This window comes from Syzygium oleosum, unplaced genomic scaffold (genome assembly GCF_021117445.2).
Source record: "Syzygium oleosum isolate NSW1041296 unplaced genomic scaffold, Sole_v2.1 Sole_v2.14, whole genome shotgun sequence".
Taxonomy (NCBI): Eukaryota; Viridiplantae; Streptophyta; class Magnoliopsida; order Myrtales; family Myrtaceae; genus Syzygium; species Syzygium oleosum.
This window is the reverse complement of record NW_026607498.1, coordinates 8,937,962-8,960,958: the sequence shown is the minus strand read 5'-3', so window position 1 is coordinate 8,960,958 and position 22,997 is coordinate 8,937,962. Positions and strand designations below refer to the sequence as shown.

Here is a 22,997-nt window from a genome sequence, read left to right as displayed (position 1 = left end):
GATAAACTCACTGCTAATTAGAAGTATAAGCACAGCAGCAAAGAGAGATTTTAGGCATACCTTGGCCGTTGAGGCGTGCTTATAGGCCACAAATCACTGGCTTAGCATATGAACTGAGGTGTAACTTTCACTCCTAGCAAATGATTTCATTAGGAGGGGTGATGCAATTGAGCAAGCAACTTCCAGCCAACTGCGTAGACGGTTCACCTTTTATATCAGAGCCCTCCCCCAGATAAACATGAACATTTAACTAAACGAAGCTTCTATTGCTGACCGTTTGTCGTAAATAAGAAAACAATTTCACTATCCAAAAGTCACGAGCATCTAGAAAGTCAATAAAAACGACCCCAAAAAACTCGTTTTGGTACCGTGTACCAAAATTTCTCTGACCGCTGCCCAGGTCCTACTACGATCATTTCCTCGTGAGGTCCCTAAATATCTTATAATATACGGTTAGTAATACCCCAAAATCACTATATATAATCCGACATAGCCACCCAACCAAGCATCAACAATCCCTTCGAACATCCGGGCACTTCACCCACGAAACACAGCCGAGAAAATCTTCCTTTCCTTCAAGCAAACCATCGCTGAAACACCAGCTTTCGAGCGCAACCAAAAACCGAATATCACCCACAAACCAGAATCAAGATGGTGTTCAACAGGAAGGATCAAGAGTCGCAGCAACTGACGGACGAGGAGAGGCGCAAGAAGAAGATGAAGTGGACGATCGGCATCACTGCCTTCGTCATCTTCCAGGTAGTCCAGGCCCTCTTCTTTGTCCTTGTCATCATGAAGTTCAAGTCCCCCAAGTTCAGGGTCGGCGAGTTCGACGTCCAGTCCCTGAACGTCGGGAGTCAGGCCTCACCCTCGTTCGACATGACCTTTGTCGCCCCGATCCGGATCAAGAACACAAACTGGGGCCCCTTCAAGTACGACGCCACCACCGTTAACTTCCTCTATGGAGGCGTCCAGCTGGGACAGGTGGATATTCCGAAGAGCAAGGCCAACTTCAAGTCCACCAAGAAGATCGACGCCAGCGTGATCTTGAACTCCGCGAACTTGCCGAGCGATTCGACTCTCGCGAGCGAGTTGAACTCGGGGGTCATAACGTTGAACAGCCAAGGCGAGCTCAAAGGGAAGGTGACGGTCATGTTCATGTTCAAGAAGAACAAGACCTCGCAAATGAACTGCACCATGGCCATTGATGTGTCCGCAAAGGCACTCAAGTCCTTGGAATGCATATGAGAGTTGAGAGGGTGATCTCTGTATTAGATTTTTCGTGCGGTTGCTTATTTGTTTACCTGAATTTTTTTTGAACTTTGTGTCCTATTATTATTCATTGGGTTCCAGTTGTGTGTATACTTAAAAATTTATACATTTTCTATACGTGTTATTTCCAGTCCCTATCACAATCGTCTATACTCTCTTACAAAAGAATATTTTACCTAAATGAGATAATGCCATTATTAGTTCGAGCTTATTATTCGTTCAGAGTAAGCAGACACCCATTTTAAAGATAAGCTGTTGGAGAGCGGGAAAGATCATACTTTAAGTCTCAAGCATGGACCGATTAATAAATAGTATTTGTAGAGCGTAAGTCGTCATTGACGCAAGTTCTCGGAAAAGAGAACTCCGATTTGGACCACCACATGGGAATCCTATACTCTGATTATGATTGGATGAGAATTGGGGTGGGGGAAGAAAACGAAGTTAGCGCTACGAGGAAAAAGGAGGAAAACGATTTCTGGGGTGTTGCTTGGATGGTAAACTGTCGGAAAAGCCCTAAACTTATCGTACGACGGATAATTCAGTCATAAGCTTTTTCAATTTTGTCAATTTTATCCTAAATCCTTTGACTATTTGTCAATGTAGTCATTTCGATTAATTTTGATTAAAAAAGTTTATGATTGAATTGGCTTCTGTGCAGTAAATGTGGGACTTTTTCGGACAACTATCCCATTGTTTGGAAATGGTAGAAATTTCGGGTGATGAAAGTATGCAAATTTTTTTTATCGTGTAATCGGGATTGGAAAATGAAAAGATATGTTAGCTAAAAGACCCTTTTGCCATTCTCATCATAGTATTCAAAATGAAAGGAAAAGACGGAGGGCATGTTAGGGGATTTCACAAAAAGGATAAGGGGTAAATTTGACCAAAAAAAAGTCGGTGCGAAAATGTCTCCATTTCCACCAATTTCTCCAAGTCCTCTTCCCATTTCGGGAGAGAACCCAATACGGCGGGCCCCTCCTTTTCTTTCGTTTTACAATTCTTCCCCTAGGCTTCTAGAAACCCCATCCTTTCCCGTCAATCAACCCATGATAAAAATCTCATAAATAATTTCTTCACCACGGTAAGATCTGAAATCGGACAAGCCCGCGGTGGATGGATTCCCTGTATACAAGTTGATATCATTTTTTTTTTCCTAATTTTCAAATTAGGAAAAAATAAGAGGGTATCGAGATCTCCCCCTAATTTAAGGACGTGCGTTTTTGCCTGTATTGGCTATAACGCTTTGTTTAACGATCCGATGGCCGGTCTACCAATACATCTCTTATTTCTCTCGTGTTATTTTTTTTTTCAGGAAGAAGTATGGAATATCCTCTTTTTTTGACATCCCCAGATTTGCATGGAGCCTTTTTAGGACCTACTCAGATACATGGTTGATTTCCTATGGACACATTGATATCATTTTTTTGCCCAATTTTCAAATTCCGCTCAAGAAAAAAAAAAATCACGAGCCCCACACAAAAGCACAAAATAGCCGAACAACGAGCAGAACCTATCAAATATCTAAATCAGTTCAAACCTTCACCGCCGGAGCCCCGGTTTGAAAAATCAGCGCGCCATGTATGACCAAGACCGAAGCTTCCGCTGGCGACCGTTGATGGCACACCATCGCCATGCAATTTCCTCCCCCACCCAAAAAAGTCACTACCATCTAGAAGTCAAGAAACACCCACCTTCATTATTAAAGTTTATTTGGGGTTTTTGCCGTGTAACAAAGGCTGCTGACCGCTGTCCTAAGCACGAATCGTTTTCCTAGGAAAAATCACTCCATGCCCCGACGCGCAAACTTCAATCGGGTTCCCCACTAGGACTATATATACGAACCACCCATCTTCAGTCCGTAGTACAAAGCATCAGCAGTTCCTCCCATATCTCCACCACTTTCCCAGGAAAGAAACCCAGAAATTCTCTCTCTCTCTCTCTGTTTTTTCTCGGGAAAGAAAGGAAGAAAGAAAGAATCGAAGAGAAACCCTCACCATAGAAACTGAGCATCCATGGCGGACAAGAACCAGAACCAGTACCACCCGACGGAGGTGAACGGCTACCACCGGAGCGACCAGGAGTCGCTCGAGGAGATCGAGGAGGCGAGGCGCAAGAAGAAGATGAAGTGGACCATCGGCATCATCGCCTTCGTCATCTTCCAGGTCGTCCAAGGTCTGTTTTTTGTGCTGGTCATCATGAAGTTCAAGTCCCCCAAGTTCCGGGTCACCGCGTTCGAAGCCCCGGACCTGAACTTCGGGACTCAGGCCTCGCCCTCGTTCAACATGTCCTTCTACGCCCCGATCCGGGTCAAGAACACCAACTGGGGTCCCTTCAAGTACGGCGCCTCCAACGTGAGCTTCACCTACGGGGGTGTCGAGGTGGGACGAGGGAACATTCCCAAGGGCAAGGCCAACTTCAAGTCCACCAAGAAGATCGATGTGAGCGTGGCCGTGAACTATCCTGGTTTGCCCACGACATCGGCTCTGGGGGACGAATTGAAAGCGGGAAATATAACATTGAACAGTCAGGGCGAGCTTAAAGGAAAGGTCACAGTCATGTTCATGTTCAAGAAGACCAAGATCTCACAAATGAATTGCACCATGGTGATCAGTACCTCGGCAAAGGCGGTCACATCCGTGCAATGCAGCTGAGGCCGTAGAGAGTCGAGAAGGGTGGTTCTCGGTCTAGAGCGCTTGTATGCTTTGCTTATCATATGGTTCCGCATGCTACAGAATCATATACATATACTCTATTTTTCTGGGGTTTCTTAACCCTTTTGGCTAAGTGATGATGTATTCTATTTTTTGTTGAATCTACGTACCATCCAAATCGTTTTTTCGTATTACCCACATGTTCGTCCCATGTTCATTCGTTCTGAAATCTTGAAATGATGAGCACAAATGAATGACACGACACCAAGAGAAACAGACCTACGGGGCACACGTAGGTAAGGGAAATATGTGCGATTGTGATTTGCGTCGATGCCGTTCTTGGGACTCTTGTTTCATATCAAAAGCAAAGGCCAAGTCAAGTCCACCGAGGCGGGCGGAGGTGGTCATGCTCCACTCCAAAAGTCATCCCACCTCAAATAAACCAAGCGCTTATTTTCTTCGATGTAGAGCAACCGTAGGTGCACGGGATTGATACACGTGAAGTCAACATCCTCCCTCAAATAGAGCCCCTTAGGCCTTAGGTTTTCAAGATCGAAAATGAAGATCTCTAGCTAGTAAAGGAGTCTATGCACATGAGCTTAGCAATGAAGGGAAACTTGAGCACAAGCCAAAATCATAAATCATGGTTAATTAAAGACCCCACGATACACACAGTCAATTTGTGCTTAAATGCCTTCTTTTGACGCTCTTCAGTTCTAACAATTTTCGTGGTGCCCCTCTAGTGCCTCCATACTAACATTGCGTTGGTCGATGTAGATGTCTCACTTGCTTTGGGCAGGGCCGCCTTGTAACTGTGATCCGTCGTGAGTTGTACCGGTATATTGTTCATTTTCCACCCGAGGAGAAATCTCGAAGTATAAACGCGAGAGCAAAAATTAAAGTTAGGCAAATGTGATTGGGAGGAAAACAAAGTTTTAGAAAGAGAATGAGAGTGCTCATGTAATTGAATGTCAGTTAGAGATACAATTTCAAAAGATTATTTGAAAGAGGGAAAAATGAGACACTGCCTACAAATAGAATTCGCTATGATTGGTCGTAGTATTTTTAGTATGGGATGATGACATCATATACTTTTGCCCTTTTTACAATCAAGTACATCATTTTTTCAAATGTGAAACAATATGAGACATCCGTTGAAATGACGGACGGAAAATGCCAACGTGGATACTAACATTGTCAAATAACCATAATTTTATCTATATTATCGTTTAGTGCAGGCTGTGTAACCCCTTGAAATGACACCATGCCGACATAAAAATATTGGACGGCTAAAATCATCCAAGTTGGCCCGCGCGTGCACACACTCTCTCTCTCTCCTCATCACTAGACTCCTAAATGGAGATCGCACAACTTTTGTTGAGTCGAGAGCTACTTTACCGGTCGTGCTTAACTTTTCCGAATAAGCGAGTCACATCTGTAAAATCACATAAAATGACTACATATTTAATGAAGGCCTCATTTTGAGCTAAATTTGAAAAGTTTAGGTACAATATTATATTCTCGAATTTGAAACAAGCAAAAGTTCTGGTATTTACTGTATAATTACTCATTTTAATTGTCCATTTAACAAAAATCTCTTAAATAGAAAGGCCCAAGGCCCATACAAAGAAAAAGCTTGCAGTTTGAGCTTTGCCAATCAACCCGGCCCTTAGCGACTCACAAACAGCTTTGCTGGATCACATTTCGATGATTTTTTTTTTGCGATCAACTCGTCAAATTTTGAGCCGAGCCCGAGTTATTCGAGTATCTTATCTAGCTCGAGCTTGTCAATATTTAGCCCGTGGGTTCGCGAGTAAAATCATGCTTGCTTTTACTTTCACGTTGAAAACTATTTATTTAGACATAGTATTCCTAAAGTTACACGATACACCCATATTAGTTGGGCAATTTCAAGATCAAGATCGTGCTCAAGTTCCTTCATCAATCGATCGTTGTCGAGTCGAGCCGCGCTCGAGTCTTTCGAGCATCAAGCAGGTGAGGCAAGTCGAGCTCGAGCTGCGCTCTGTATCGGCACGGCTCGGACCCGATTATACCCCTAATTGGGAAGTATTTACATGGGGGAAAAGATCAGTAATGGAAGCTTCTATCGGAATATATAATAAACCAAGATATCTCTTGCGTATCGCAGAAATTCCGTCCGGAAAGGTTTGCTCTAGAAGCCCATGTAATTTTCAAGGGGCAACACGGGACGCGCTTTGGCATCTTAAACATCGCCGTCAACCAAAGTAGGCTCATCTCCACTGTAGCTCCTTTGACAATACTCCATTGCAGGACTTAGCATACTGTATATAAACCTTCGCAGCACCCTCTCATTTCCATCACTCGCAGCTTCTCTCGCATCCAACTTGTTCAGAGAGAAAAGAAACTCGAAATCTCAAACACAAAAGAGAGAAGAAAAGGGTGGTTTTGCTACCAAAGATTAGCAAATGATGGCAGAGAAGAACGAGAACCAGTCCCAGCCCCGAGAATTGTCGAACGGCCACCACCGTACCGACGAGGAGTCACTGCTGACCATGGAGGAGGAGGAGGCCAAGCGCAAGAAGAAGATGAAGTGGACCATCGGCATCATCGCCTTCGTCATCTTCCAGGTCGTCCAAGGTCTGTTTTTTGTGCTGGTCATCATGAAATTCAAGTCCCCCAAGTTCCGGGTCACCGAGTTCGAAGTCCCGAACCTGAACGTCGGGACTCAGGCCTCGCCCTCGTTCAACATGTCCTTCGACGCCCCGATCCGGATCAAGAACACCAACTGGGGTCCCTTCAAGTACGGCGCCTCCACCGTGAACTTCACCTACGGGGGTGTCGAGGTGGGACAAGGGATCATTCCCAAGGGCAAAGCCAACTTCAAGTCCACCAAGAAGATCGATGTGAACGTGGCCGTGAGCTCTGCTGGTTTGCCCCTGACATCGGCTCTGGGGAACGAATTGAACGCGGGAAATATAACATTGAACAGTCAGGGCGAGCTTAAAGGAAAGGTCACAGTCATGTTCATGTTCAAGAAGACCAAGATCTCACAAATGAATTGCACCATGGTGATCAGTACCTCGACAAAGGCGGTCCAAACCTTGTCGTGTAAATGAGAGATGCGAGTGTGATTCCACGTTAGATGGACCGTGCTTCTTTCCTTTTTTTTTTCTTTTTGATTTTATACTTTTGGGTGGTACGCTTGTTTGTTTATTCGTTTTTCACATTGCTTCTTATCATTGTGATTTTTTCTTTATATTAAAGAGCGATTCTACAAATCACACGATTTACTATATTTACATATGAATGAATTGCTTCGAAATTCATGATGCGTACGTGATTAGATTTATCCAAAACTTCCTCAATTGCGTCTCATGTCGAAAATTATGGATCTTAATTTGCGGTGTGTCAATTGCTTTGAATGAATGGAGAAGTTGGGTGATGATGACTCTCACGAGAATGGACTTAAAGCAACAATTTCGCAAGTGGACGTGGGCCGGTGAGAAGAGTCAATATTTCCATGCCTATATTTATAAGAAGTTGTGCCTACGTTCAGACTATCCTTGACGAAAATTATATTCTTACTCAGCAAACCTAAGTAGATGACTAGGTCACAAAACATGCTTTTGCCATAAATTATGGTACTTACAAGGAAAAGCATACCAAGTTACAAACGCTCAGACTTTTTACATTAATTTTTTGTTGTTAACTCCTAAATCTTTTTACGGTTGTTATTAGTGCATTTTCTTTTGGGAAAACACAAAAACCCCAAACTTTGCCATATGTGAGACATTTACTTTTGTGACACCAAAAACCCAGACTTTTTACATTAATTTTTTGTTGTTAACTCCTAAATCTTTTTACGGTTGTTATTAGTGCATTTTCTTTTACATGTCCAAGCTTTCACGGCATGTTAAAAAAAGAAACAAGATTTTTTAGATTTGATAAATGCAATAATCGTTACGTTTATGATTGTACTTTGCTACCGCATGATTTGATTTGGACTATATTTGCAAAAGAGAAGAGGAGAGAAAAAGGAGAGAGTTATGTGACCGGCGGTGGCTTCATCATGGGGTAGCAGAGCCGGCATGGTTGACGACCGGGTACCGGCAGGTCCTCCACTACGGTTCATACTATCATACCACAAACACATTAAATCGCTCAAAAACAGGACCTAACCCAATTCAACAGGTCAACGGACCAATCCGTGCCGGATTGAACCGGGTGTGGACCATTTTATATATTAAACATATTAAGTTGCGTGTGTTTAATCCATTTAACTTGCTCTTTTTTTCCTTGAAAAGGCGTTTGCCTTTTTTCTTAGGGGGGCGTTTTAAGAAAGTCAAACTCGCGACTTCTTAGTGAGAGGACAGCAACCTCGCCATCTCAGCTGTGCATCACATATGTTACCATGTCGTTTACAACGATACATGATTCTCAAACATAAACGGGCCGATTCCACCACGCACATGTTGACGAGTAATCCGGTACGTTCTCCGGTGCGGTTTTCAAGACATTGCTTTTATCGGGTTGTGCCTCGAGCTTGGGCTAACACCGTGGTTGAACGCGTCCGGCCGTAAAAGAATTGGGGAGACAACTCATTGTCACCGAAGCTTCGTATTGTCAAGTCTTTGCATTCTCCTATCAAGAAAGGAGAGTTATCTCTCTTGCTTGTATTTGAGAGATGTTCCCACTAAACTGGCGTCCCTTAGAAGAGATGATTCGAACGCGGGACGCGCTTGGCGGCTGAGTTCCCACTTCATTTTCAGGGAAGCAGTCTCATATCACGTCTCCAGCACCAAGAATCGTCTATGTAAACGTTTGAGCCACCCCTCTTGGCAAATTACTCACTGAGGAAACAAACCGAAACATCAAAAACAAGTTCACGAAGAGTGTGTCAGAGTATGAGGTGATGGAAAGCTTGGTTGAGAATATGAATCAAAATTGTGTATTGCTTTGTCATAATAAAACTGTACGAGTACAATCCTATTTATAATTCATAGAGTCTATCTAATCCAAGTAAGAAATATTCAGAAAAAGGAAAAGAATGATTCTCTAATATACAATATTATAATTTCCTATCAATGAATCAATTGGTGGCAACCGTATCAATTAGACGATATCAATTACGTATCTTCAAACTACCCCTAAGCTCGTATCAATTAGACAATATTAATTACGTATCTCCAACACTCCCCCTCAAGCTGGTGGTCTACATACATCAAAGATGCCTAACTTACTTAGTAGATACGTATGTCGCCTCTGACATAAAGGTCTGGTGAAGATATTTGTAGGTTGCTCTGTTGTTCATATTCCTCTCATCTTGATCACTCCATCCTGAATCTTGTCTCTGATCAAATGACAATCAACTTCTATATGCTTTATTCTTTCATGAAAAATTGAATTCACTGCAAGTTTGAGCGTAGCATCATTATTGCAAAATAAAATAGTTGGTTCTCTTACCCATACACCGAGATCTCGAAGCAAACCTCTTATGCAGACTATTTCACAGCTAGTCTTTGTCATTGGCCGATATTCTGCTTCAGCGAATGATAATGAAACTGTTAATTGTTTCTTCGTTTTCCACGAAAGTAGTGAGTCTCCCAATTTGACACAAGATCTTGTAACTGATTTTCTACTCATAGAACAAATAGCGTAACCTGTGTCGCAATATGCCGTCATTTCCATGTTGCTATCCCAAGATAGTAATATTCATAATCCCGGACATCCTTTCAAGTACTTCACTACTTTCAATGCGGCATTCATGTTTTCTTTGTAGGTTAAAGGTTGGCATGTAGAAGCTAGATTGAGAAAAAGAGCTCTGATACCATGTTAGAATATGAGGTGATGGAAAGCTAGGTTAAAAATAGGAATCATAATTGTATATTGCTTTTTCATAATGAAATTGTATGAGTACAATCCTATTTATAATACAAGAGTCTATCTAATCCAAGTAAGAAATATTCAGAAAAAGGAAAAGAATGATTCTCTAATATACGATATTCTAATTTCCCATCAATGAATCAATCAGTGGAAACCGTATCAAGTATACAATAACAATTACGTATCTCCAACACTCCCTCTCAAGCTGGCGGTCTATACACTCCAAAGACGCCTTGCTTGCTAAGTAGAAACGTATGTTGCCTCTGACATAAATGTTTGGTGAAGATGTCTGTAGGTTGCTCTGTTGTTCTATTTCTCTCAACTTGATCACTCCATTCCGGATCTTGTCTTTGATGAAATGACAATTAACTTCTATATGCTTCGTTCTTTCATGAAAAAAGTGAATTCACTACAAGTTTGAGCACAGCATCATTGTCACAAAATAAGATAGTTGGTTCTCTTACCCATACACGAGATCTCGGTCTTTGCCATTGCCTGATATTCTGTTTTAGCGAATGATAATGAAACAGCTGATTGTTTCTTCGTTTTTCATGAAAGTAGTGAGTCTCCCAATTTGATGCAGAATCCTATAACCGATTTTCTACTCATAGGACAAATAGCATAATCTATGTCTTAATATGCCATCATATCCATGTTGCTATCGCGAGACAATTGTATTCCTAATCTCGGACATCCTTTCAAGTACTTCAGTAATTTCAATGCGGTATTCATGTTTTCTCTGCAGGTTAAAGGTTGGTGTGCAGAAGCTAGATTGAGAAAAGAATCTCTAATACCATGTCAGAGTATGAGGTGATGGAAAGCTAGGTTGATAATAGGATTCAGAATTGTATATTGCTTTCTCATAACGAAACTGTATGAGTACAATCCTATTTATAATACATAGACTCTATCTAATCCAAGTAAGAAATATTAAGAAAAAGGAAAATAGTGCTTCTCTAATATACAATATTCTAATTTCTCATCAATGAATCAATAAGTGGCAATCAATTAGATGATATCAATTATGTATCTCCAACAGAGAGTAGCAGCAATGGCAGAGAAAAACCAGAACCAGTACCACCCACCAGAATCGAACGACTATCACCAGAGTGATCAAGAATCGCTTCCAGCCATGGAGGACGAGGAGCCCAAGCGCAAGAAGCAGATGAAGTGGACCATCAACATCATCGCCTTCGTCATCTTTCAAGTTGTCCAAGCTCTGTTTTTTGTGCTGGTCATCATGAAGTTCAAGTCCCCCAAGTTCAGGGTTGCCGAGTTCAGCGTCCAGACCCTAACCTTCGGGACTCAGGCCTCACCGTCGTTCGACATGAGTTATATCGCTCTGATCCAGGTCAAGAACACCAACTAGGGTCCCTTCAAGTATGACGCCTCCACCGTTGCTTTCACCTTGGAGGTGTTCAGGTGGGACAAGCGATCCTCCCGAAGAGCAAGGCCAACATCAAGTTCACCAAGAAGATCAATGTGAACGTGACTCTGAGCTCTGCCAATCTACCTAGCGATGTTAATCGAATCTCGGGAGCGATTTGAGCTCTGGGGTCATAAACTTGAGCAGTCAAGGCGAGCTGAGAGGGAGGGTGACAGTCATGTTCATGTCCAAGAAGAGGAAGAGCTCCTTGATGAACTGCACAATGGCAATCAATACATCAACAAAGGCGGTCCAATCCATTGTTGGCCGTGAATATAGCACCCAAGATTTCCATAATTAGAATATTTATATCTTACTTTATTAGACTAATCCCGTAAAACGGTAAATTACAATCTCAATTAATGTAGTCCATATCAGAAAAACTCTTATATCCTTGTCACGTAAATGAGGGACACGAGAGTGTGATTTCCCATTAGATGGCTTGCATGCTTGCTTATTATTATTATTTTTGTTACCAATATGAAGTATTGATTCTGCATTACGGATTTGCTCAGAATGGAGAATCTTTTCTTTTGATGTTTTAAACCGTCTTCAACTACATGTTGTGCAAAGCACCAACCAAGCCCATATATGGAGAATTTACACACAATCACTATGGCAAGAAAAACATTTCCTTGACAGTGATATTTTGTTTCATTTCTTCTTTCTTGTCTTAAACGAACCAATTTCATCCGACGTCTTTGAGAACAAATTTTAATGAATATTATATATTATTTCTTGAGTTTGAGCTCACATATGAAATCCAACTGAATAAAAGTCTTGCCTATATTTTGGATGTCTTCAGACTTGGACTTTATCTTCAAGCAAATTCAGTGGAGTCTGATCTTAGATTCACAATACGAAGAAGACAACGGAATTCTACTCGAATACAACACATTAGGGCAAACAAGAGGAGTGTACGATTTTTTCTTAAAGTTAGCCAACTAGGCTAGCGCGTATGAGAGATAGTGAGATAACACTTGTAGGTTGGCTATGAGTGTCGTCTCAACCTAAGAAGCATTTGAGCGATTGTAACTTTGTTCTCCGAATATTTTTGCGGTTGGTTTTTCCCGTGAAGAAGGTACCAACACTCATATTGAGCCACATAAATCTCTAATCCTCATTGTTTTTTTGGGATTCATGACAAATTTTAGGACTTCCAATGTAATTGAGTCCTAAAACTTGCAAAAAATGCAATTAAGACCTAAAACTTATCTAATGGGTGCAATTGAGTCCTTCTGTTAACTTCGTCCAACTTGGCTAATAGAAAATGCTGACGTGGCTCTTTTTTAATATATTCTTTCTCCTACATGGCGATGACGCCGTTGTGGTCTAATTTTTATTTTTATTACAATTTTTATTTAATATAAATTAAAAAATAAGCTAATTTTTTTTAAAACGACGAAGAACCATGTGGCTGCTACCGCCCCACCATCGCCAAGAAGGGTCAACGATGGTGGGGGGATGGTCGGCTAGGGTCGCCAGCCCTCGTCCAATTTTGGCGGCCCTCGGCCAAAACACTCTCACTTGATTTGGGAGAGGGCCACCAAGCCCTCGCCTGCCTTTGGCGTGGGTCGCCGGGCTCCGGCAACCCCTACCGACCATTCCCCCACCATCGCCGGCCCTTCCCTTGCCGCCTGGTTCATCCCTTTTTTTCTAGCTTATTTTTTAATTAAAAATCATATTTGGATCAAAACGATGTCGTTTTAGTCACATCATTGTCACATAAGAGAGAAAAAATATTAAAAAAATCATATTAGCATTTTCCGTTAGCAAGTTGGACATAGTTAACGAAAGAACTTTTTTTTTTGGTCGGAAACGAAAGAACTTGATAAGTTTTAGGACTTAATTACACTTTTTGCAAGTTTTAGGACTGAATTGCTCTTTCGTAAGAAGTTTTAGAACTTCCAGTGAACATATCCCTTATTTTTTTGGTAATTTTTTCTTCTCTTGTTAAACTTGATTTTTGGGATTCGTGAGTTCCGCATCATTTCGCATTAGTATGGACGTCTCTCGGTCAATCAAGCTCCTAACTCCAGATTAACTTTGACTAGTTTCTCGGGTCGACATTCCTTTCACGTAATTTGCGGTATATACAAAGAGAGAGCATTCCCTAAGAAGCGGGACTCATATATATAACAAAGACATCTGCCAAATTACAGAATGCTACTGTAACATCTACGGAACATGTGGAATCAGTACAGGGAAGCAGCATGTGATAATTGACTTGGGCTCACGCGTACAGCCGGACAGAACAGGGGAGACGATTCACGTCGTCGAAGCTTCCAATGACAGAAGTAATTCAATCTTCTTATCAGAAGAAGGGCCAACGATCTCTCTCCTTTGCTTATCCAGAAATGTTCACACTAAGCTCGCCTTCTTATAGAACAGACTAATCAGACATCGGGACGCGTTTGGCGGCCGAGTTCTGGATATCATTTTCCTGGAAAGTGATTTCACTGTTTGCAATTGATCTTTGTTTTTCACCACAAGCTGTAATTTTAACTTACGCAAAACAATATGCATACAACTTTCCAACTTCAAAGGGCCCCATAAGTTTTGAAAAAACAAAAGGAGCACTGTTTTCCAAAATTAATTATTCATCTATATCTGGAAATAGCGGTGGATTCCAAAAAAAATTAGCTACATGAACAATGTACTTCAAATAAATCCAAGAAGAAACATACATCATTAGTCATATTATCTCAAGGCACATTTGTCATTTTAGCAATTAAATTGTTGGGTGTATGCAATAGAAACTCGATATCTTCGTGTGAAGAGATTGCTAAGAGAGAGTCTAAGTCCGAACTCATCAATATATCCAGTTAGATTCACTTTACTCAAAATTTAAACCAATAAGTTATGGGCCTAGATTTCTTCTCCCTTAATTTAGGTATCCTTCTATGTAAACATGTCTCAACTTGAATCTTCACTTTGTGGTTTTGTGAGGACCGTAACAACTGTTGGGCAGTGCGCAGCAGAAGTTCGATACATTCATTCAAAGAGATCACCAACAGAGAACTCAAGTATGAGCCCGTTAACATATTCAGTTGAACCCACATTCACTCAAAAGTTTAAGCCAATGAGTTTTGGACCAACTTAGATATAATGATTGTTATATACCACATCAATTCATCGATGTGAGACTTTTTTAATACAACTTACATGTGTATCTCAACAATCTATTCTTCACATGTAACTTATATGTGCATCTCAATAATCTCCTATTCACGTGTGAGCTCAGTGTTAGGTCTACTCCCCTATAATCTGGGTATCCTTTTGTATCGAGATATCTCAACTTAAATCTCCATCAACATCCAACTTCATCACTAATCTCTTCATCAACGCCCAAGTTCATCCCTAGTCTCTTTCTCCAGACTGAATTATGAAGTCTACCATCGAGCCCGCGTTGATGAGGGCGCACCAATTGACCATCGACTCTTATAACATTTGTTGAGAGCTCGCAGCAAAAGTCCGCTACCTTCGCTCAGGGAGATTGCCAAGAGAGAACCCAAGTATGAGCTTGTCAATATATCTAGTTGGACCCTTCTTCACTAAAAAAATTAAGCTAATGAGTTATGAGCCAACTTGGATATATTAACTACTGCATACCACACAAATTTTTCGATGTGAGACTTTTTTAATACAACTCATACGTGCATATCAACAATCTCTCCCTAACGTGTAACTCAAACGTGCATCTCAACAACAACAAAGCCCAAATTCACACTGTCTCGTTTACCGGGCCAAATTATGAAGGCTACCCTAGGTCTTTTTTGCAAAATCGAAGTGGGAAGATTGCTTGGAAATTGTGTTTGTCACGATATTCATTTCCTGAAATATTCACCAAACACCAATCTACCTTGAGAGTGGGATACTAATTAACCTTTGTCTTTGATAGCATTTTGTTGAGAGCACGCATCAAAAGCCGAATATTTTTCCTTAGGGAGATCGTCAAGAGAGGGCATAAGTCCGAGCACGTCAACTTATTAAATTAAATCCACATTTACTCAAAAAGTTAAGCCAATCATTATGGGCTAACTTGAATATATTAATTGTTTCACACATCACCAATTGTCTGATGTACGACTTTTCTAACACCATTCACAAATTCATCTCAATAGAAATGTTGCACATTTATTTTTCATAGTAATGAACCCGCCAAAATCTAGATCTCCAAGCGGCAAATATCCTTAACATTTTGTTTTACATGGAGTTAATGACGTAAATATCGAAGTGAATTTTCAATTGATTCATTGTCCGGCAAAAAAAATCATTTCATAAGTAAGGTTGAGGCATTGACATATATCCAATTTCTAAATTTTGTAACTGTATTCGTTGTATTAGTAAATGAAAATTTCCATTTCTCATATGCTTGTGTACTAATATTTCATTGCGGCGTTGTTGTGATATTTATGTAGACGGCCATCTGCAATGTTACTATCTAATAGTAACGAGACCTGATGATATAAATGGAACTTCATCTAGAAGAAGTACAATAAAGCAATATTATGAAATTGGACTTCGTATGGTAGTATGAATAGTGATGATAGGAGTTATTAAATATTGTCCAAAACTAAGATTAATTAAGGTAGGGAACATCGTGGAATACTTCATATAAGCAATCAAATGATTCGGTCATACCGAACTGCAGTCAAATATGTCCAGCCTTGATCTCTAATTAACGATTTTGTTTTTTAATTTCATGCTATCCGATCATCGACATTCCAAATAAATCATGTCAATTTATTTAGCGATATATTCTGCATGTATCACATGAACCGATATTTAATTTTGCCGTAAATATCGTCTGGATAATGATATTTTAGAAGTCAAAAGACACATGCTCTTGACGGGGCTTGCTTCTGTCCCCATTGTGCCTTAACCTTAAACTTTGGTTAGTATTCAGTGGGAAAACAAAAATGAGGAAAATAAGAATATGGTCAAGCACCCAGGGAGGCCAATCAATTCATGTGATCGAAGCTTCTATTGATAGAATAACATTGTCCAACCATAAAAAGGTGTGCTGCTTTATTGAAAAAGGCAATGTGCGAAGGTCATACTCACACCAAGTCGCGTACCTCTAGAACAACATGATGATTCCAACGTTCGGACGCGTTGGCGTCTCAAAGCAATCGCAGCTTCCTGGAAATTGAGTCTCATATCCACTTGGGTCGTGTCCCAAACATTGTATATATACCTCAGCACAACCAGGACTTCTCAACATTCTCAGCCTTCTCAGTTCTCACATATACAATTCCTTTAGCAAAGCAAAAACTCAAAAATCACAAACCAGCTCCCCTACAAGACCATCTAGCAATGGCAGAGAAGAACCAGAACCAATACCAACCATCCGAATCGAACGGCTATCGCCGGAACGATCAAGAATCGCTTCATACCATGGAGGATGAGGAGGCCAAGCGCAAGAAGAGGATGAAGTGGACGATTGGCATCGTCGCCTTCGTCATCTTTCAGGTAGTCCAAGCTCTCTTCTTCGTCCTGGTCATCATGAAGTTCAAGTCCCCCAAGTTCAGGGTCAGCGACTTTGCCATCCAGACTCTGAACGTTGGGACTCAAGCCTCGCCTTCGTTCGACATGAGCTTCGTTGCTCCGATCCGAGTCAAGAACACCAACTGGGGTCCCTTCAAGTACGACGCCTCCACCGTTGACTTCACCTATGGAGGTGTCCAGGTGGGACAAGTGATCATTCCAAAAAGCAAGGCCAACTTCAAGTCCACCAAGAAGATCGACGTGAATGTGGCTTTGAGCTCTGCCAATTTATCCAGCAGTGTTAAATCTAATCTAGGGAGCGACTTGAACTCGGGGGTCATAACATTGAACAGCCAAGGCGAGCTTAAAGGAAAGATCACAATCATGTTCATGTTCAAGAAGACGAAGATCTCGCAAATGAATTGCACCATGGCAATCAATACCTCGACAAAGGCAGTCCAATCCTTGTCGTGTAAATGAGGATAGTGAGCGTGATTCTCGGTGATTCATGCTTTGTGAGCCCGCTCATATATGCTCTTCCCACAAACTTTCGTGGATTAAATAGCGAAATTCATGTATTTCTATCTTATAGTTGATTGGGTTATTCGTTTGTTTATTCTTTATTTGTTGTGTATACATGTCACATAACGTACCAGCACTGTGTGCTTTGGATTTTTCTTCTTTTTTCCCGTAGAGAATACTGTTTTCATCATGAGGACGACTGGTCCACTGTATTTCTTTCATTTGCCTTGCCATGGTTTAGAATTTGTGCGGCCATCTTGGGCTGAATCTCTTAACAATGAAGTGGACGGAGAGCTCCACATGTTTTCCGCTTAGGGACCACAGGGACGAATTGACGGTGCTTGATGATGGGCTTTGCCGACGGATCATTGTCCGTCCGTAATGGTTCCTACTAGCTACAGCCTACAGTCATATCCCGTCGCCAAGGGTCACTGGTGATAGTTTTTCAGCTTCCCATAATAGCTTTAGCCGTCGTCTGAGATTTTTACTAGTGGAAAGTCAATTAGTTTTTCAGCTTCTAGGGGCTAATTCAAAAAAAAAAAACACCAATTTTACTTTGAATATTAATTATGGTCAGAACTTTTTGGATACCTACTATGTCTTCGAATGACAATGCTGGAAGTAAAATTAAAAACTAGATGTTCTTTGATTGACCGACGATGTCTTCTACAAACTACGATTCAAATATTTATACCTACTATTGTCACTTCACAACGCTCATAAAAAAATCAAACACATTCTACGGGACTCCTACAACCAAACAATTCCTATCTACAAGTGGTTACTTAGAGATAATTGTTGAGAGTGTGCAACAAAAGCACGATACCTTCATCCAGGAAGATCATCGAGAGGGAGCCTAAGTCCGAATCCATTAACATTTTAAGTTGGACCCACCTTCATTCAAAAACTTAAGCTAATGAGTTATGAGGCAATTATAATATATTAACTGTTGAGCACCACATCAATTTTTCGATGTGTGACTTCTATAACACAACTCACATTTATATTTCAATAATCTTTCCCTCATATGTGAGCTCAGTGTTAGGTATGCTCTCATTTAATTTAGGTATCCTTTTTCATTAACTTATCTTAATTTGAATCTCCAAGTCATTGCAATGCACTCGCAAATATGCAAAACAACCATCATCAAGTCATTGTAATGCACTCACAATTATGGACAACAACTATCATAAACTCTGCTAACTTGGAATTGCATTATCCATGGTCTTTATCTCGCGTCACTAGACCCACTGTCCATGAACTCTTCTTGTCAACTTGCATTACGGACTAACTGTCCATGGTCTCTTCTCGCCAGACAAGCCGTGATGGCAATTTCCACCTAAAACAAGTGTCGATCATGAGTATTCTTTCTTGAGATATTCACCAAACACCAAAAAACAAATTGGGTTGGAGCATCAATCAAATCAACCATCGGTTCTAATACCACATTGGGAGTTTGGGAGTTGGGGTGTGCAAAACGGACTGCCCAAACTGGGAACCACTCGGACTGGATAGGAATGACCTGTTTGGTCCGGTTCTCGGGAGTGTCGGTCCCGTTCCCGGTTCCTAAAAGCGGAACCAGTGTCCGGATGGTCCGGTTTCCGGTTCCAAAAGAAACCAGACTAGACCGATTACATATATATATTTTATTTCTTCAAAAAAATTAGTAAAATGTGAACTAAATCTTAAGTGAAGCATTTTTTTTATGTGTCTTTTCAATTTGAGGATCATTGCATATATATCACTTAATTCAATACGAAAAGATGGCATCAAGTAGTAGGAAAAAAAAGTGATCGATTCCATTGGACTGGACAGGAACCGGACCGGACCGGTGGTCTGATCCGATTCTCGGTTCTAGGACTAACCGGTCTAGTCCTTGGTTCCCAAATTGGGAACCGATCGTCCCAGTCTGGTTACCGATCCACCTCGGAACCTCGGAACCGGACCGCATCGAGAACCGATCACCCCTAATTGGGAGTACGCAGTAAAAGCACAATACCTTCATCTAGGGAGATCATCAAGAGGGAGCCCATGTTAGAGCAAATTAACATATTCGGTTGGATTCATATTTACTAAAAAATTTAAGCCAATGAGTTATGAGTCAATTATAATATACTAACTGCTCAACACTACACTAATTCTCCGATGTTGGACTTCTCTAACACAACTCACATGTATATTTCAACATTAATAAACTCTACTACTCGATGGTTGTGTCTTCTCCACTTCTTCACCGTTGCCATTACAAATTTCTTCGGGATGTTCGCCTCCTTGACGGTTGCGCCAGATCTACTTCTTCATGGACGCCTCTCTGACGGTTACTTCTAAAATAGTTAGCTCCATCACTTGATAGTTATTTCATTTCTACTCCGCCGACGATTATGTGGATCATCGCCCTTCAGTTGCTCAAGCTGATCTTCATTTATTGACGTTGTGCTTTAAGACATGGCCATTTTCATCCATATCCTCTGTCGGCTAAAACCGTATTCTTTTGTCGACCAATTAGCTTTGTCGACCAAAGGCTCCAAACACTTTGGTGATTTGTTGTCTGTGTATCGTCTTACTCGGCCTTGCTAGCTGAGTCGTTGATTGGAGACTTGACATTTTTTGGTGTTAGGAGCGGAAAACTTTAATACATGCGAACATAATCACCTCGCAATATTTTTGTGCAAAAAGTGTTCTATAGATAGTTTCTTCCCACAAGGCACTCTATGCCACATCTAATTTTACAATCTCTTTTGTTAATTAAAATTTAGAAAAGTAATGAAGCTGTTATGGTTTAAGCTTTTTCTCTTTTAGCGGCCTTTCCTTCTTCCTGACAACCTGCCAAGTCTGCCAAGGTGGGCGGAAGACTCGATCTGTATTTTAGATTAGCTTGGAGTCAACTGATAAGTCATCAAGTTTGGTGCATATTCTAAACTGGCACGTCAACATTTTTGAGGCATTATTTGGGCTATGAGGTGGTGATTCTGCTTGTGATCAATTCAATACGTTCTTAAAAGAAATACTTAAATACCAATCTGATTCATGTTATCAATTCAAGAACGCAAGATGCCTTGCTTTTCCAGGGTAAGAAAGGATAGAGAAAATACCCCGATTCAATGCTCGAGTACCAAGGGCTACGACATGAATTTACAAAGAAGAGAATATGACTCACATGTATAAGAGGGCAAGAGAAAATCTACACTATTATGCTTATGTAGCTTGGAATACAAATACAGCATAGTCTAACTTATTAAATGTGTCATCCTTACTATGTATGCTAAAAAAACGAATGCTCGATTAGATATTCGGTATAATATCACGATAATATGTTAGGTGATATAAGTATTGATTAAGATATTTGCTCAAGAAATGCACCCTAGCCATTGTATTTGTGGTGGCAAAGGTATAATGACGTGTGCAATAGGACCCATTTAAGGGGTATATTTGTTGCCTCCTCAGAGAATGACACATCAGCACAACATTTTGGACGGTCCAAGTTAATTGATTCGCCATTTCCTTTATGTGCCTTTCATTTTCATTCTTTTCGACCCTTTTCTGGTTTTCCCAGTATGACCTTCTTCCTTCCACAACTTAACACCGTGCACGCTGAGGTCGACGAGTTCTTCTTAGGCTAGACATCGAACTGCATAAGATACATATTTACTTACCATATTAGACTTTCAGACTTACCCTTTTAAATAAGCATAAAGCAATATAACTTGACTAATTTCAAATGATTTCTAAGCATCTTCAATAATTTAAGCATATAAACGGATAATTTGTGAAAAGGCAACAAAGAATGGCTCTTGGACCTTAACTAATCAAAAAAGATATGTAAGCAATATGCACTTGAAATGAAACATATAATAATAATGCACAAAGAATCAAAACTTGATTGGGACGTCACGTTAAGATTTAAAAATTATAAATTCTAAAAATTTAAGTTATTAAGTGATAAAGTAACATTGATAAAAGGTCGATAAATCAATAAAGAAGCCTAGCTATGAGATAACTGTACGCTTGTTATCCTTCAGAATCAAAAGTCAAAACAATCAAGCTCTAGGAGACGCCTCTGTTCTTGTTGCTGAAATATTCCCGCTAAAGTCGCGTTCCCCTATGAGTGAAAATTTTGGATGACGCGTTTGACATTGATTTCCAAGAAAGTGGCTCTCTTTGTCCACTGGATGCTTCTTTCCTTTGGACATACTCTCTCTCCGAACTCTTTTTATAAAGAGAAAATGACATAAATAATTCATAAATTTTGACTTAATATGTAATATGGTCACTGAATTTTTAATTTGTTCAATATAACTCATGAAATTTATTCCAATGTATCCCGAATTTTTAATCATTTTTAAGGAAAAAGTAATCATGATATTATGATAAATCCCTCGATGGTATCCCCTTTAGAATCATTAATTTTTCTCTTTAATGTCCTCTTTATAAATAATAATTTAAAAATCAGATTTTTTCAGCATAAAATATTTGACTCAAAAATCATTTTCTTAAACATATATGTCTAGATATTTCGTTGACGATGAAATATTTTTTATTCATTCATTTTTGTTTTTGAGTATAAAAATGTTGCACAATCATATTTTATGGCAATTGTTAGAGTAATAAAATATTAAACCACACATTTATCTACAACCTTAAACTTGTAGAATAATTGGCAGTGGCTACATGAAATTTTACATGAATTAGAGCATGAGGTCCTGACAGAAAGTCCAGACTTGCCTCCTCATTATATAAAGTTCAACCTATGCATGAGAGGGGCTCTTTATAGTATTTAAATATAAGACCATGCCTTAATCTACAAGTTTAAATTTTTTGAACAGTTGGTAATGATTTCTAAAAATTTTTACTGCAATGACCCACAAAATCGGGATCTCCAAGTGAAACATATCCACAATATTTTTTTTATGTCGAGGATAATTGTCCAAGAAATCCTAAACCTATTATACGACGGCTAACTCAATCTTAAACTTTTCAATTTGGCCAATTAATATGCCAATATAGTCTTTCCGACCAAAATTGGTAGGAAATTGCTGACGTGGTCGTTTGCCGTCTTATGTGGCGACATCGGCACTAACATGGACTATTTTTATTTTTTTTAATAATTCATAAATTTTTTATATTTTAATTTTTCACCGCTCTTCTTCCCAGAAGGGACACCGTAGGATGGCCCGCAGCCATGTCAACGATTTCCGGTCATATAACAGGTTTATGATTTTTTGGACAATTTTCCCTAATGACGTAACTATCCAATTTGCTTAATAGATTTTTATTTGATACACTAGCGGTCAAAATAATAATTTCATAAGTAGGGTTGAGACATTGCCATGTATACAATTTTTTTTTGGTAGTTATATTCATGTCTTTAGCAGATGAAAATTTCCATTTCTCATATTCTTTAGTAATCTGGCGTAGTTTTAATTTTTGTTTATGTAGACGGCCCTCTGCAATGTTACAATCTAATATTAAGGAGACCTCGTGATATAAATGAAACATCATCTAGGAGAAGTACAATAAACTAATATTGTGAAATTGGACCGTGTATGGTAGCATGAATAATAATGATAGGATATTGAGTTATAAAATATGGTCCAAAACTAAGGTCAATTAAGGTAGGGAACCTCGTGGAATACTTCATATAAGCAATCACACGACTCCTCCACACCTAATTGCAGTCAATTATGTCCAGCCTTGATCTCCAATTAAGGTGTTTTTTTTTTTTTGTGTGGTTATATAGCGACGAGGTATCTTAAGTTAAACTTGACATATCA

General features: G+C 40.0%; 4 protein-coding genes and 1 pseudogene across 4 annotated transcripts; all 5 read left to right on the top strand.

Annotated features, from left to right (window-relative positions):
* The first annotated feature begins 469 nt into the window (after positions 1-469).
* On the top strand, positions 470-1,396 carry LOC115664269 (uncharacterized). The gene has a single exon (XM_030586221.2). It carries the CDS (start codon positions 652-654, stop codon positions 1,246-1,248), a length of 597 nt encoding a protein of 198 aa, XP_030442081.2. The 5' UTR covers positions 470-651; the 3' UTR covers positions 1,249-1,396.
* A 1,718-nt stretch (positions 1,397-3,114) lies between these two features.
* LOC115692316 (late embryogenesis abundant protein At1g64065-like) lies at positions 3,115-4,117 on the top strand. Its single transcript, XM_030619124.2, has one exon. The coding sequence runs from the start codon at positions 3,285-3,287 to the stop codon at positions 3,921-3,923; it is 639 nt and encodes a 212-aa protein (XP_030474984.2). The 5' UTR covers positions 3,115-3,284; the 3' UTR covers positions 3,924-4,117.
* A 2,142-nt stretch (positions 4,118-6,259) lies between these two features.
* On the top strand, positions 6,260-7,183 carry LOC115692315 (late embryogenesis abundant protein At1g64065-like). The gene has a single exon (XM_030619123.2). It carries the CDS (start codon positions 6,371-6,373, stop codon positions 7,019-7,021), a length of 651 nt encoding a protein of 216 aa, XP_030474983.2. The 5' UTR covers positions 6,260-6,370; the 3' UTR covers positions 7,022-7,183.
* A 3,656-nt stretch (positions 7,184-10,839) lies between these two features.
* On the top strand, positions 10,840-11,515 carry LOC115692271 (uncharacterized; annotated as a pseudogene).
* Positions 11,516-16,427: 4,912 nt separating this feature from the next.
* LOC115692270 (uncharacterized) lies at positions 16,428-17,320 on the top strand. Its single transcript, XM_030619070.2, has one exon. The coding sequence runs from the start codon at positions 16,534-16,536 to the stop codon at positions 17,182-17,184; it is 651 nt and encodes a 216-aa protein (XP_030474930.1). The 5' UTR covers positions 16,428-16,533; the 3' UTR covers positions 17,185-17,320.
* The last annotated feature ends 5,677 nt before the right edge of the window (positions 17,321-22,997 follow it).

Bases quoted from the DNA above. Each gene is read 5' to 3' on its own strand.
- LOC115664269 (XM_030586221.2), top strand. From the start codon at position 652: ATGGTGTTCAACAGGAAGGATCAAGAGTCGCAGCAACTGACGGACGAG.
- LOC115692316 (XM_030619124.2), top strand. From the start codon at position 3,285: ATGGCGGACAAGAACCAGAACCAGTACCACCCGACGGAGGTGAACGGC.
- LOC115692315 (XM_030619123.2), top strand. From the start codon at position 6,371: ATGATGGCAGAGAAGAACGAGAACCAGTCCCAGCCCCGAGAATTGTCG.
- LOC115692270 (XM_030619070.2), top strand. From the start codon at position 16,534: ATGGCAGAGAAGAACCAGAACCAATACCAACCATCCGAATCGAACGGC.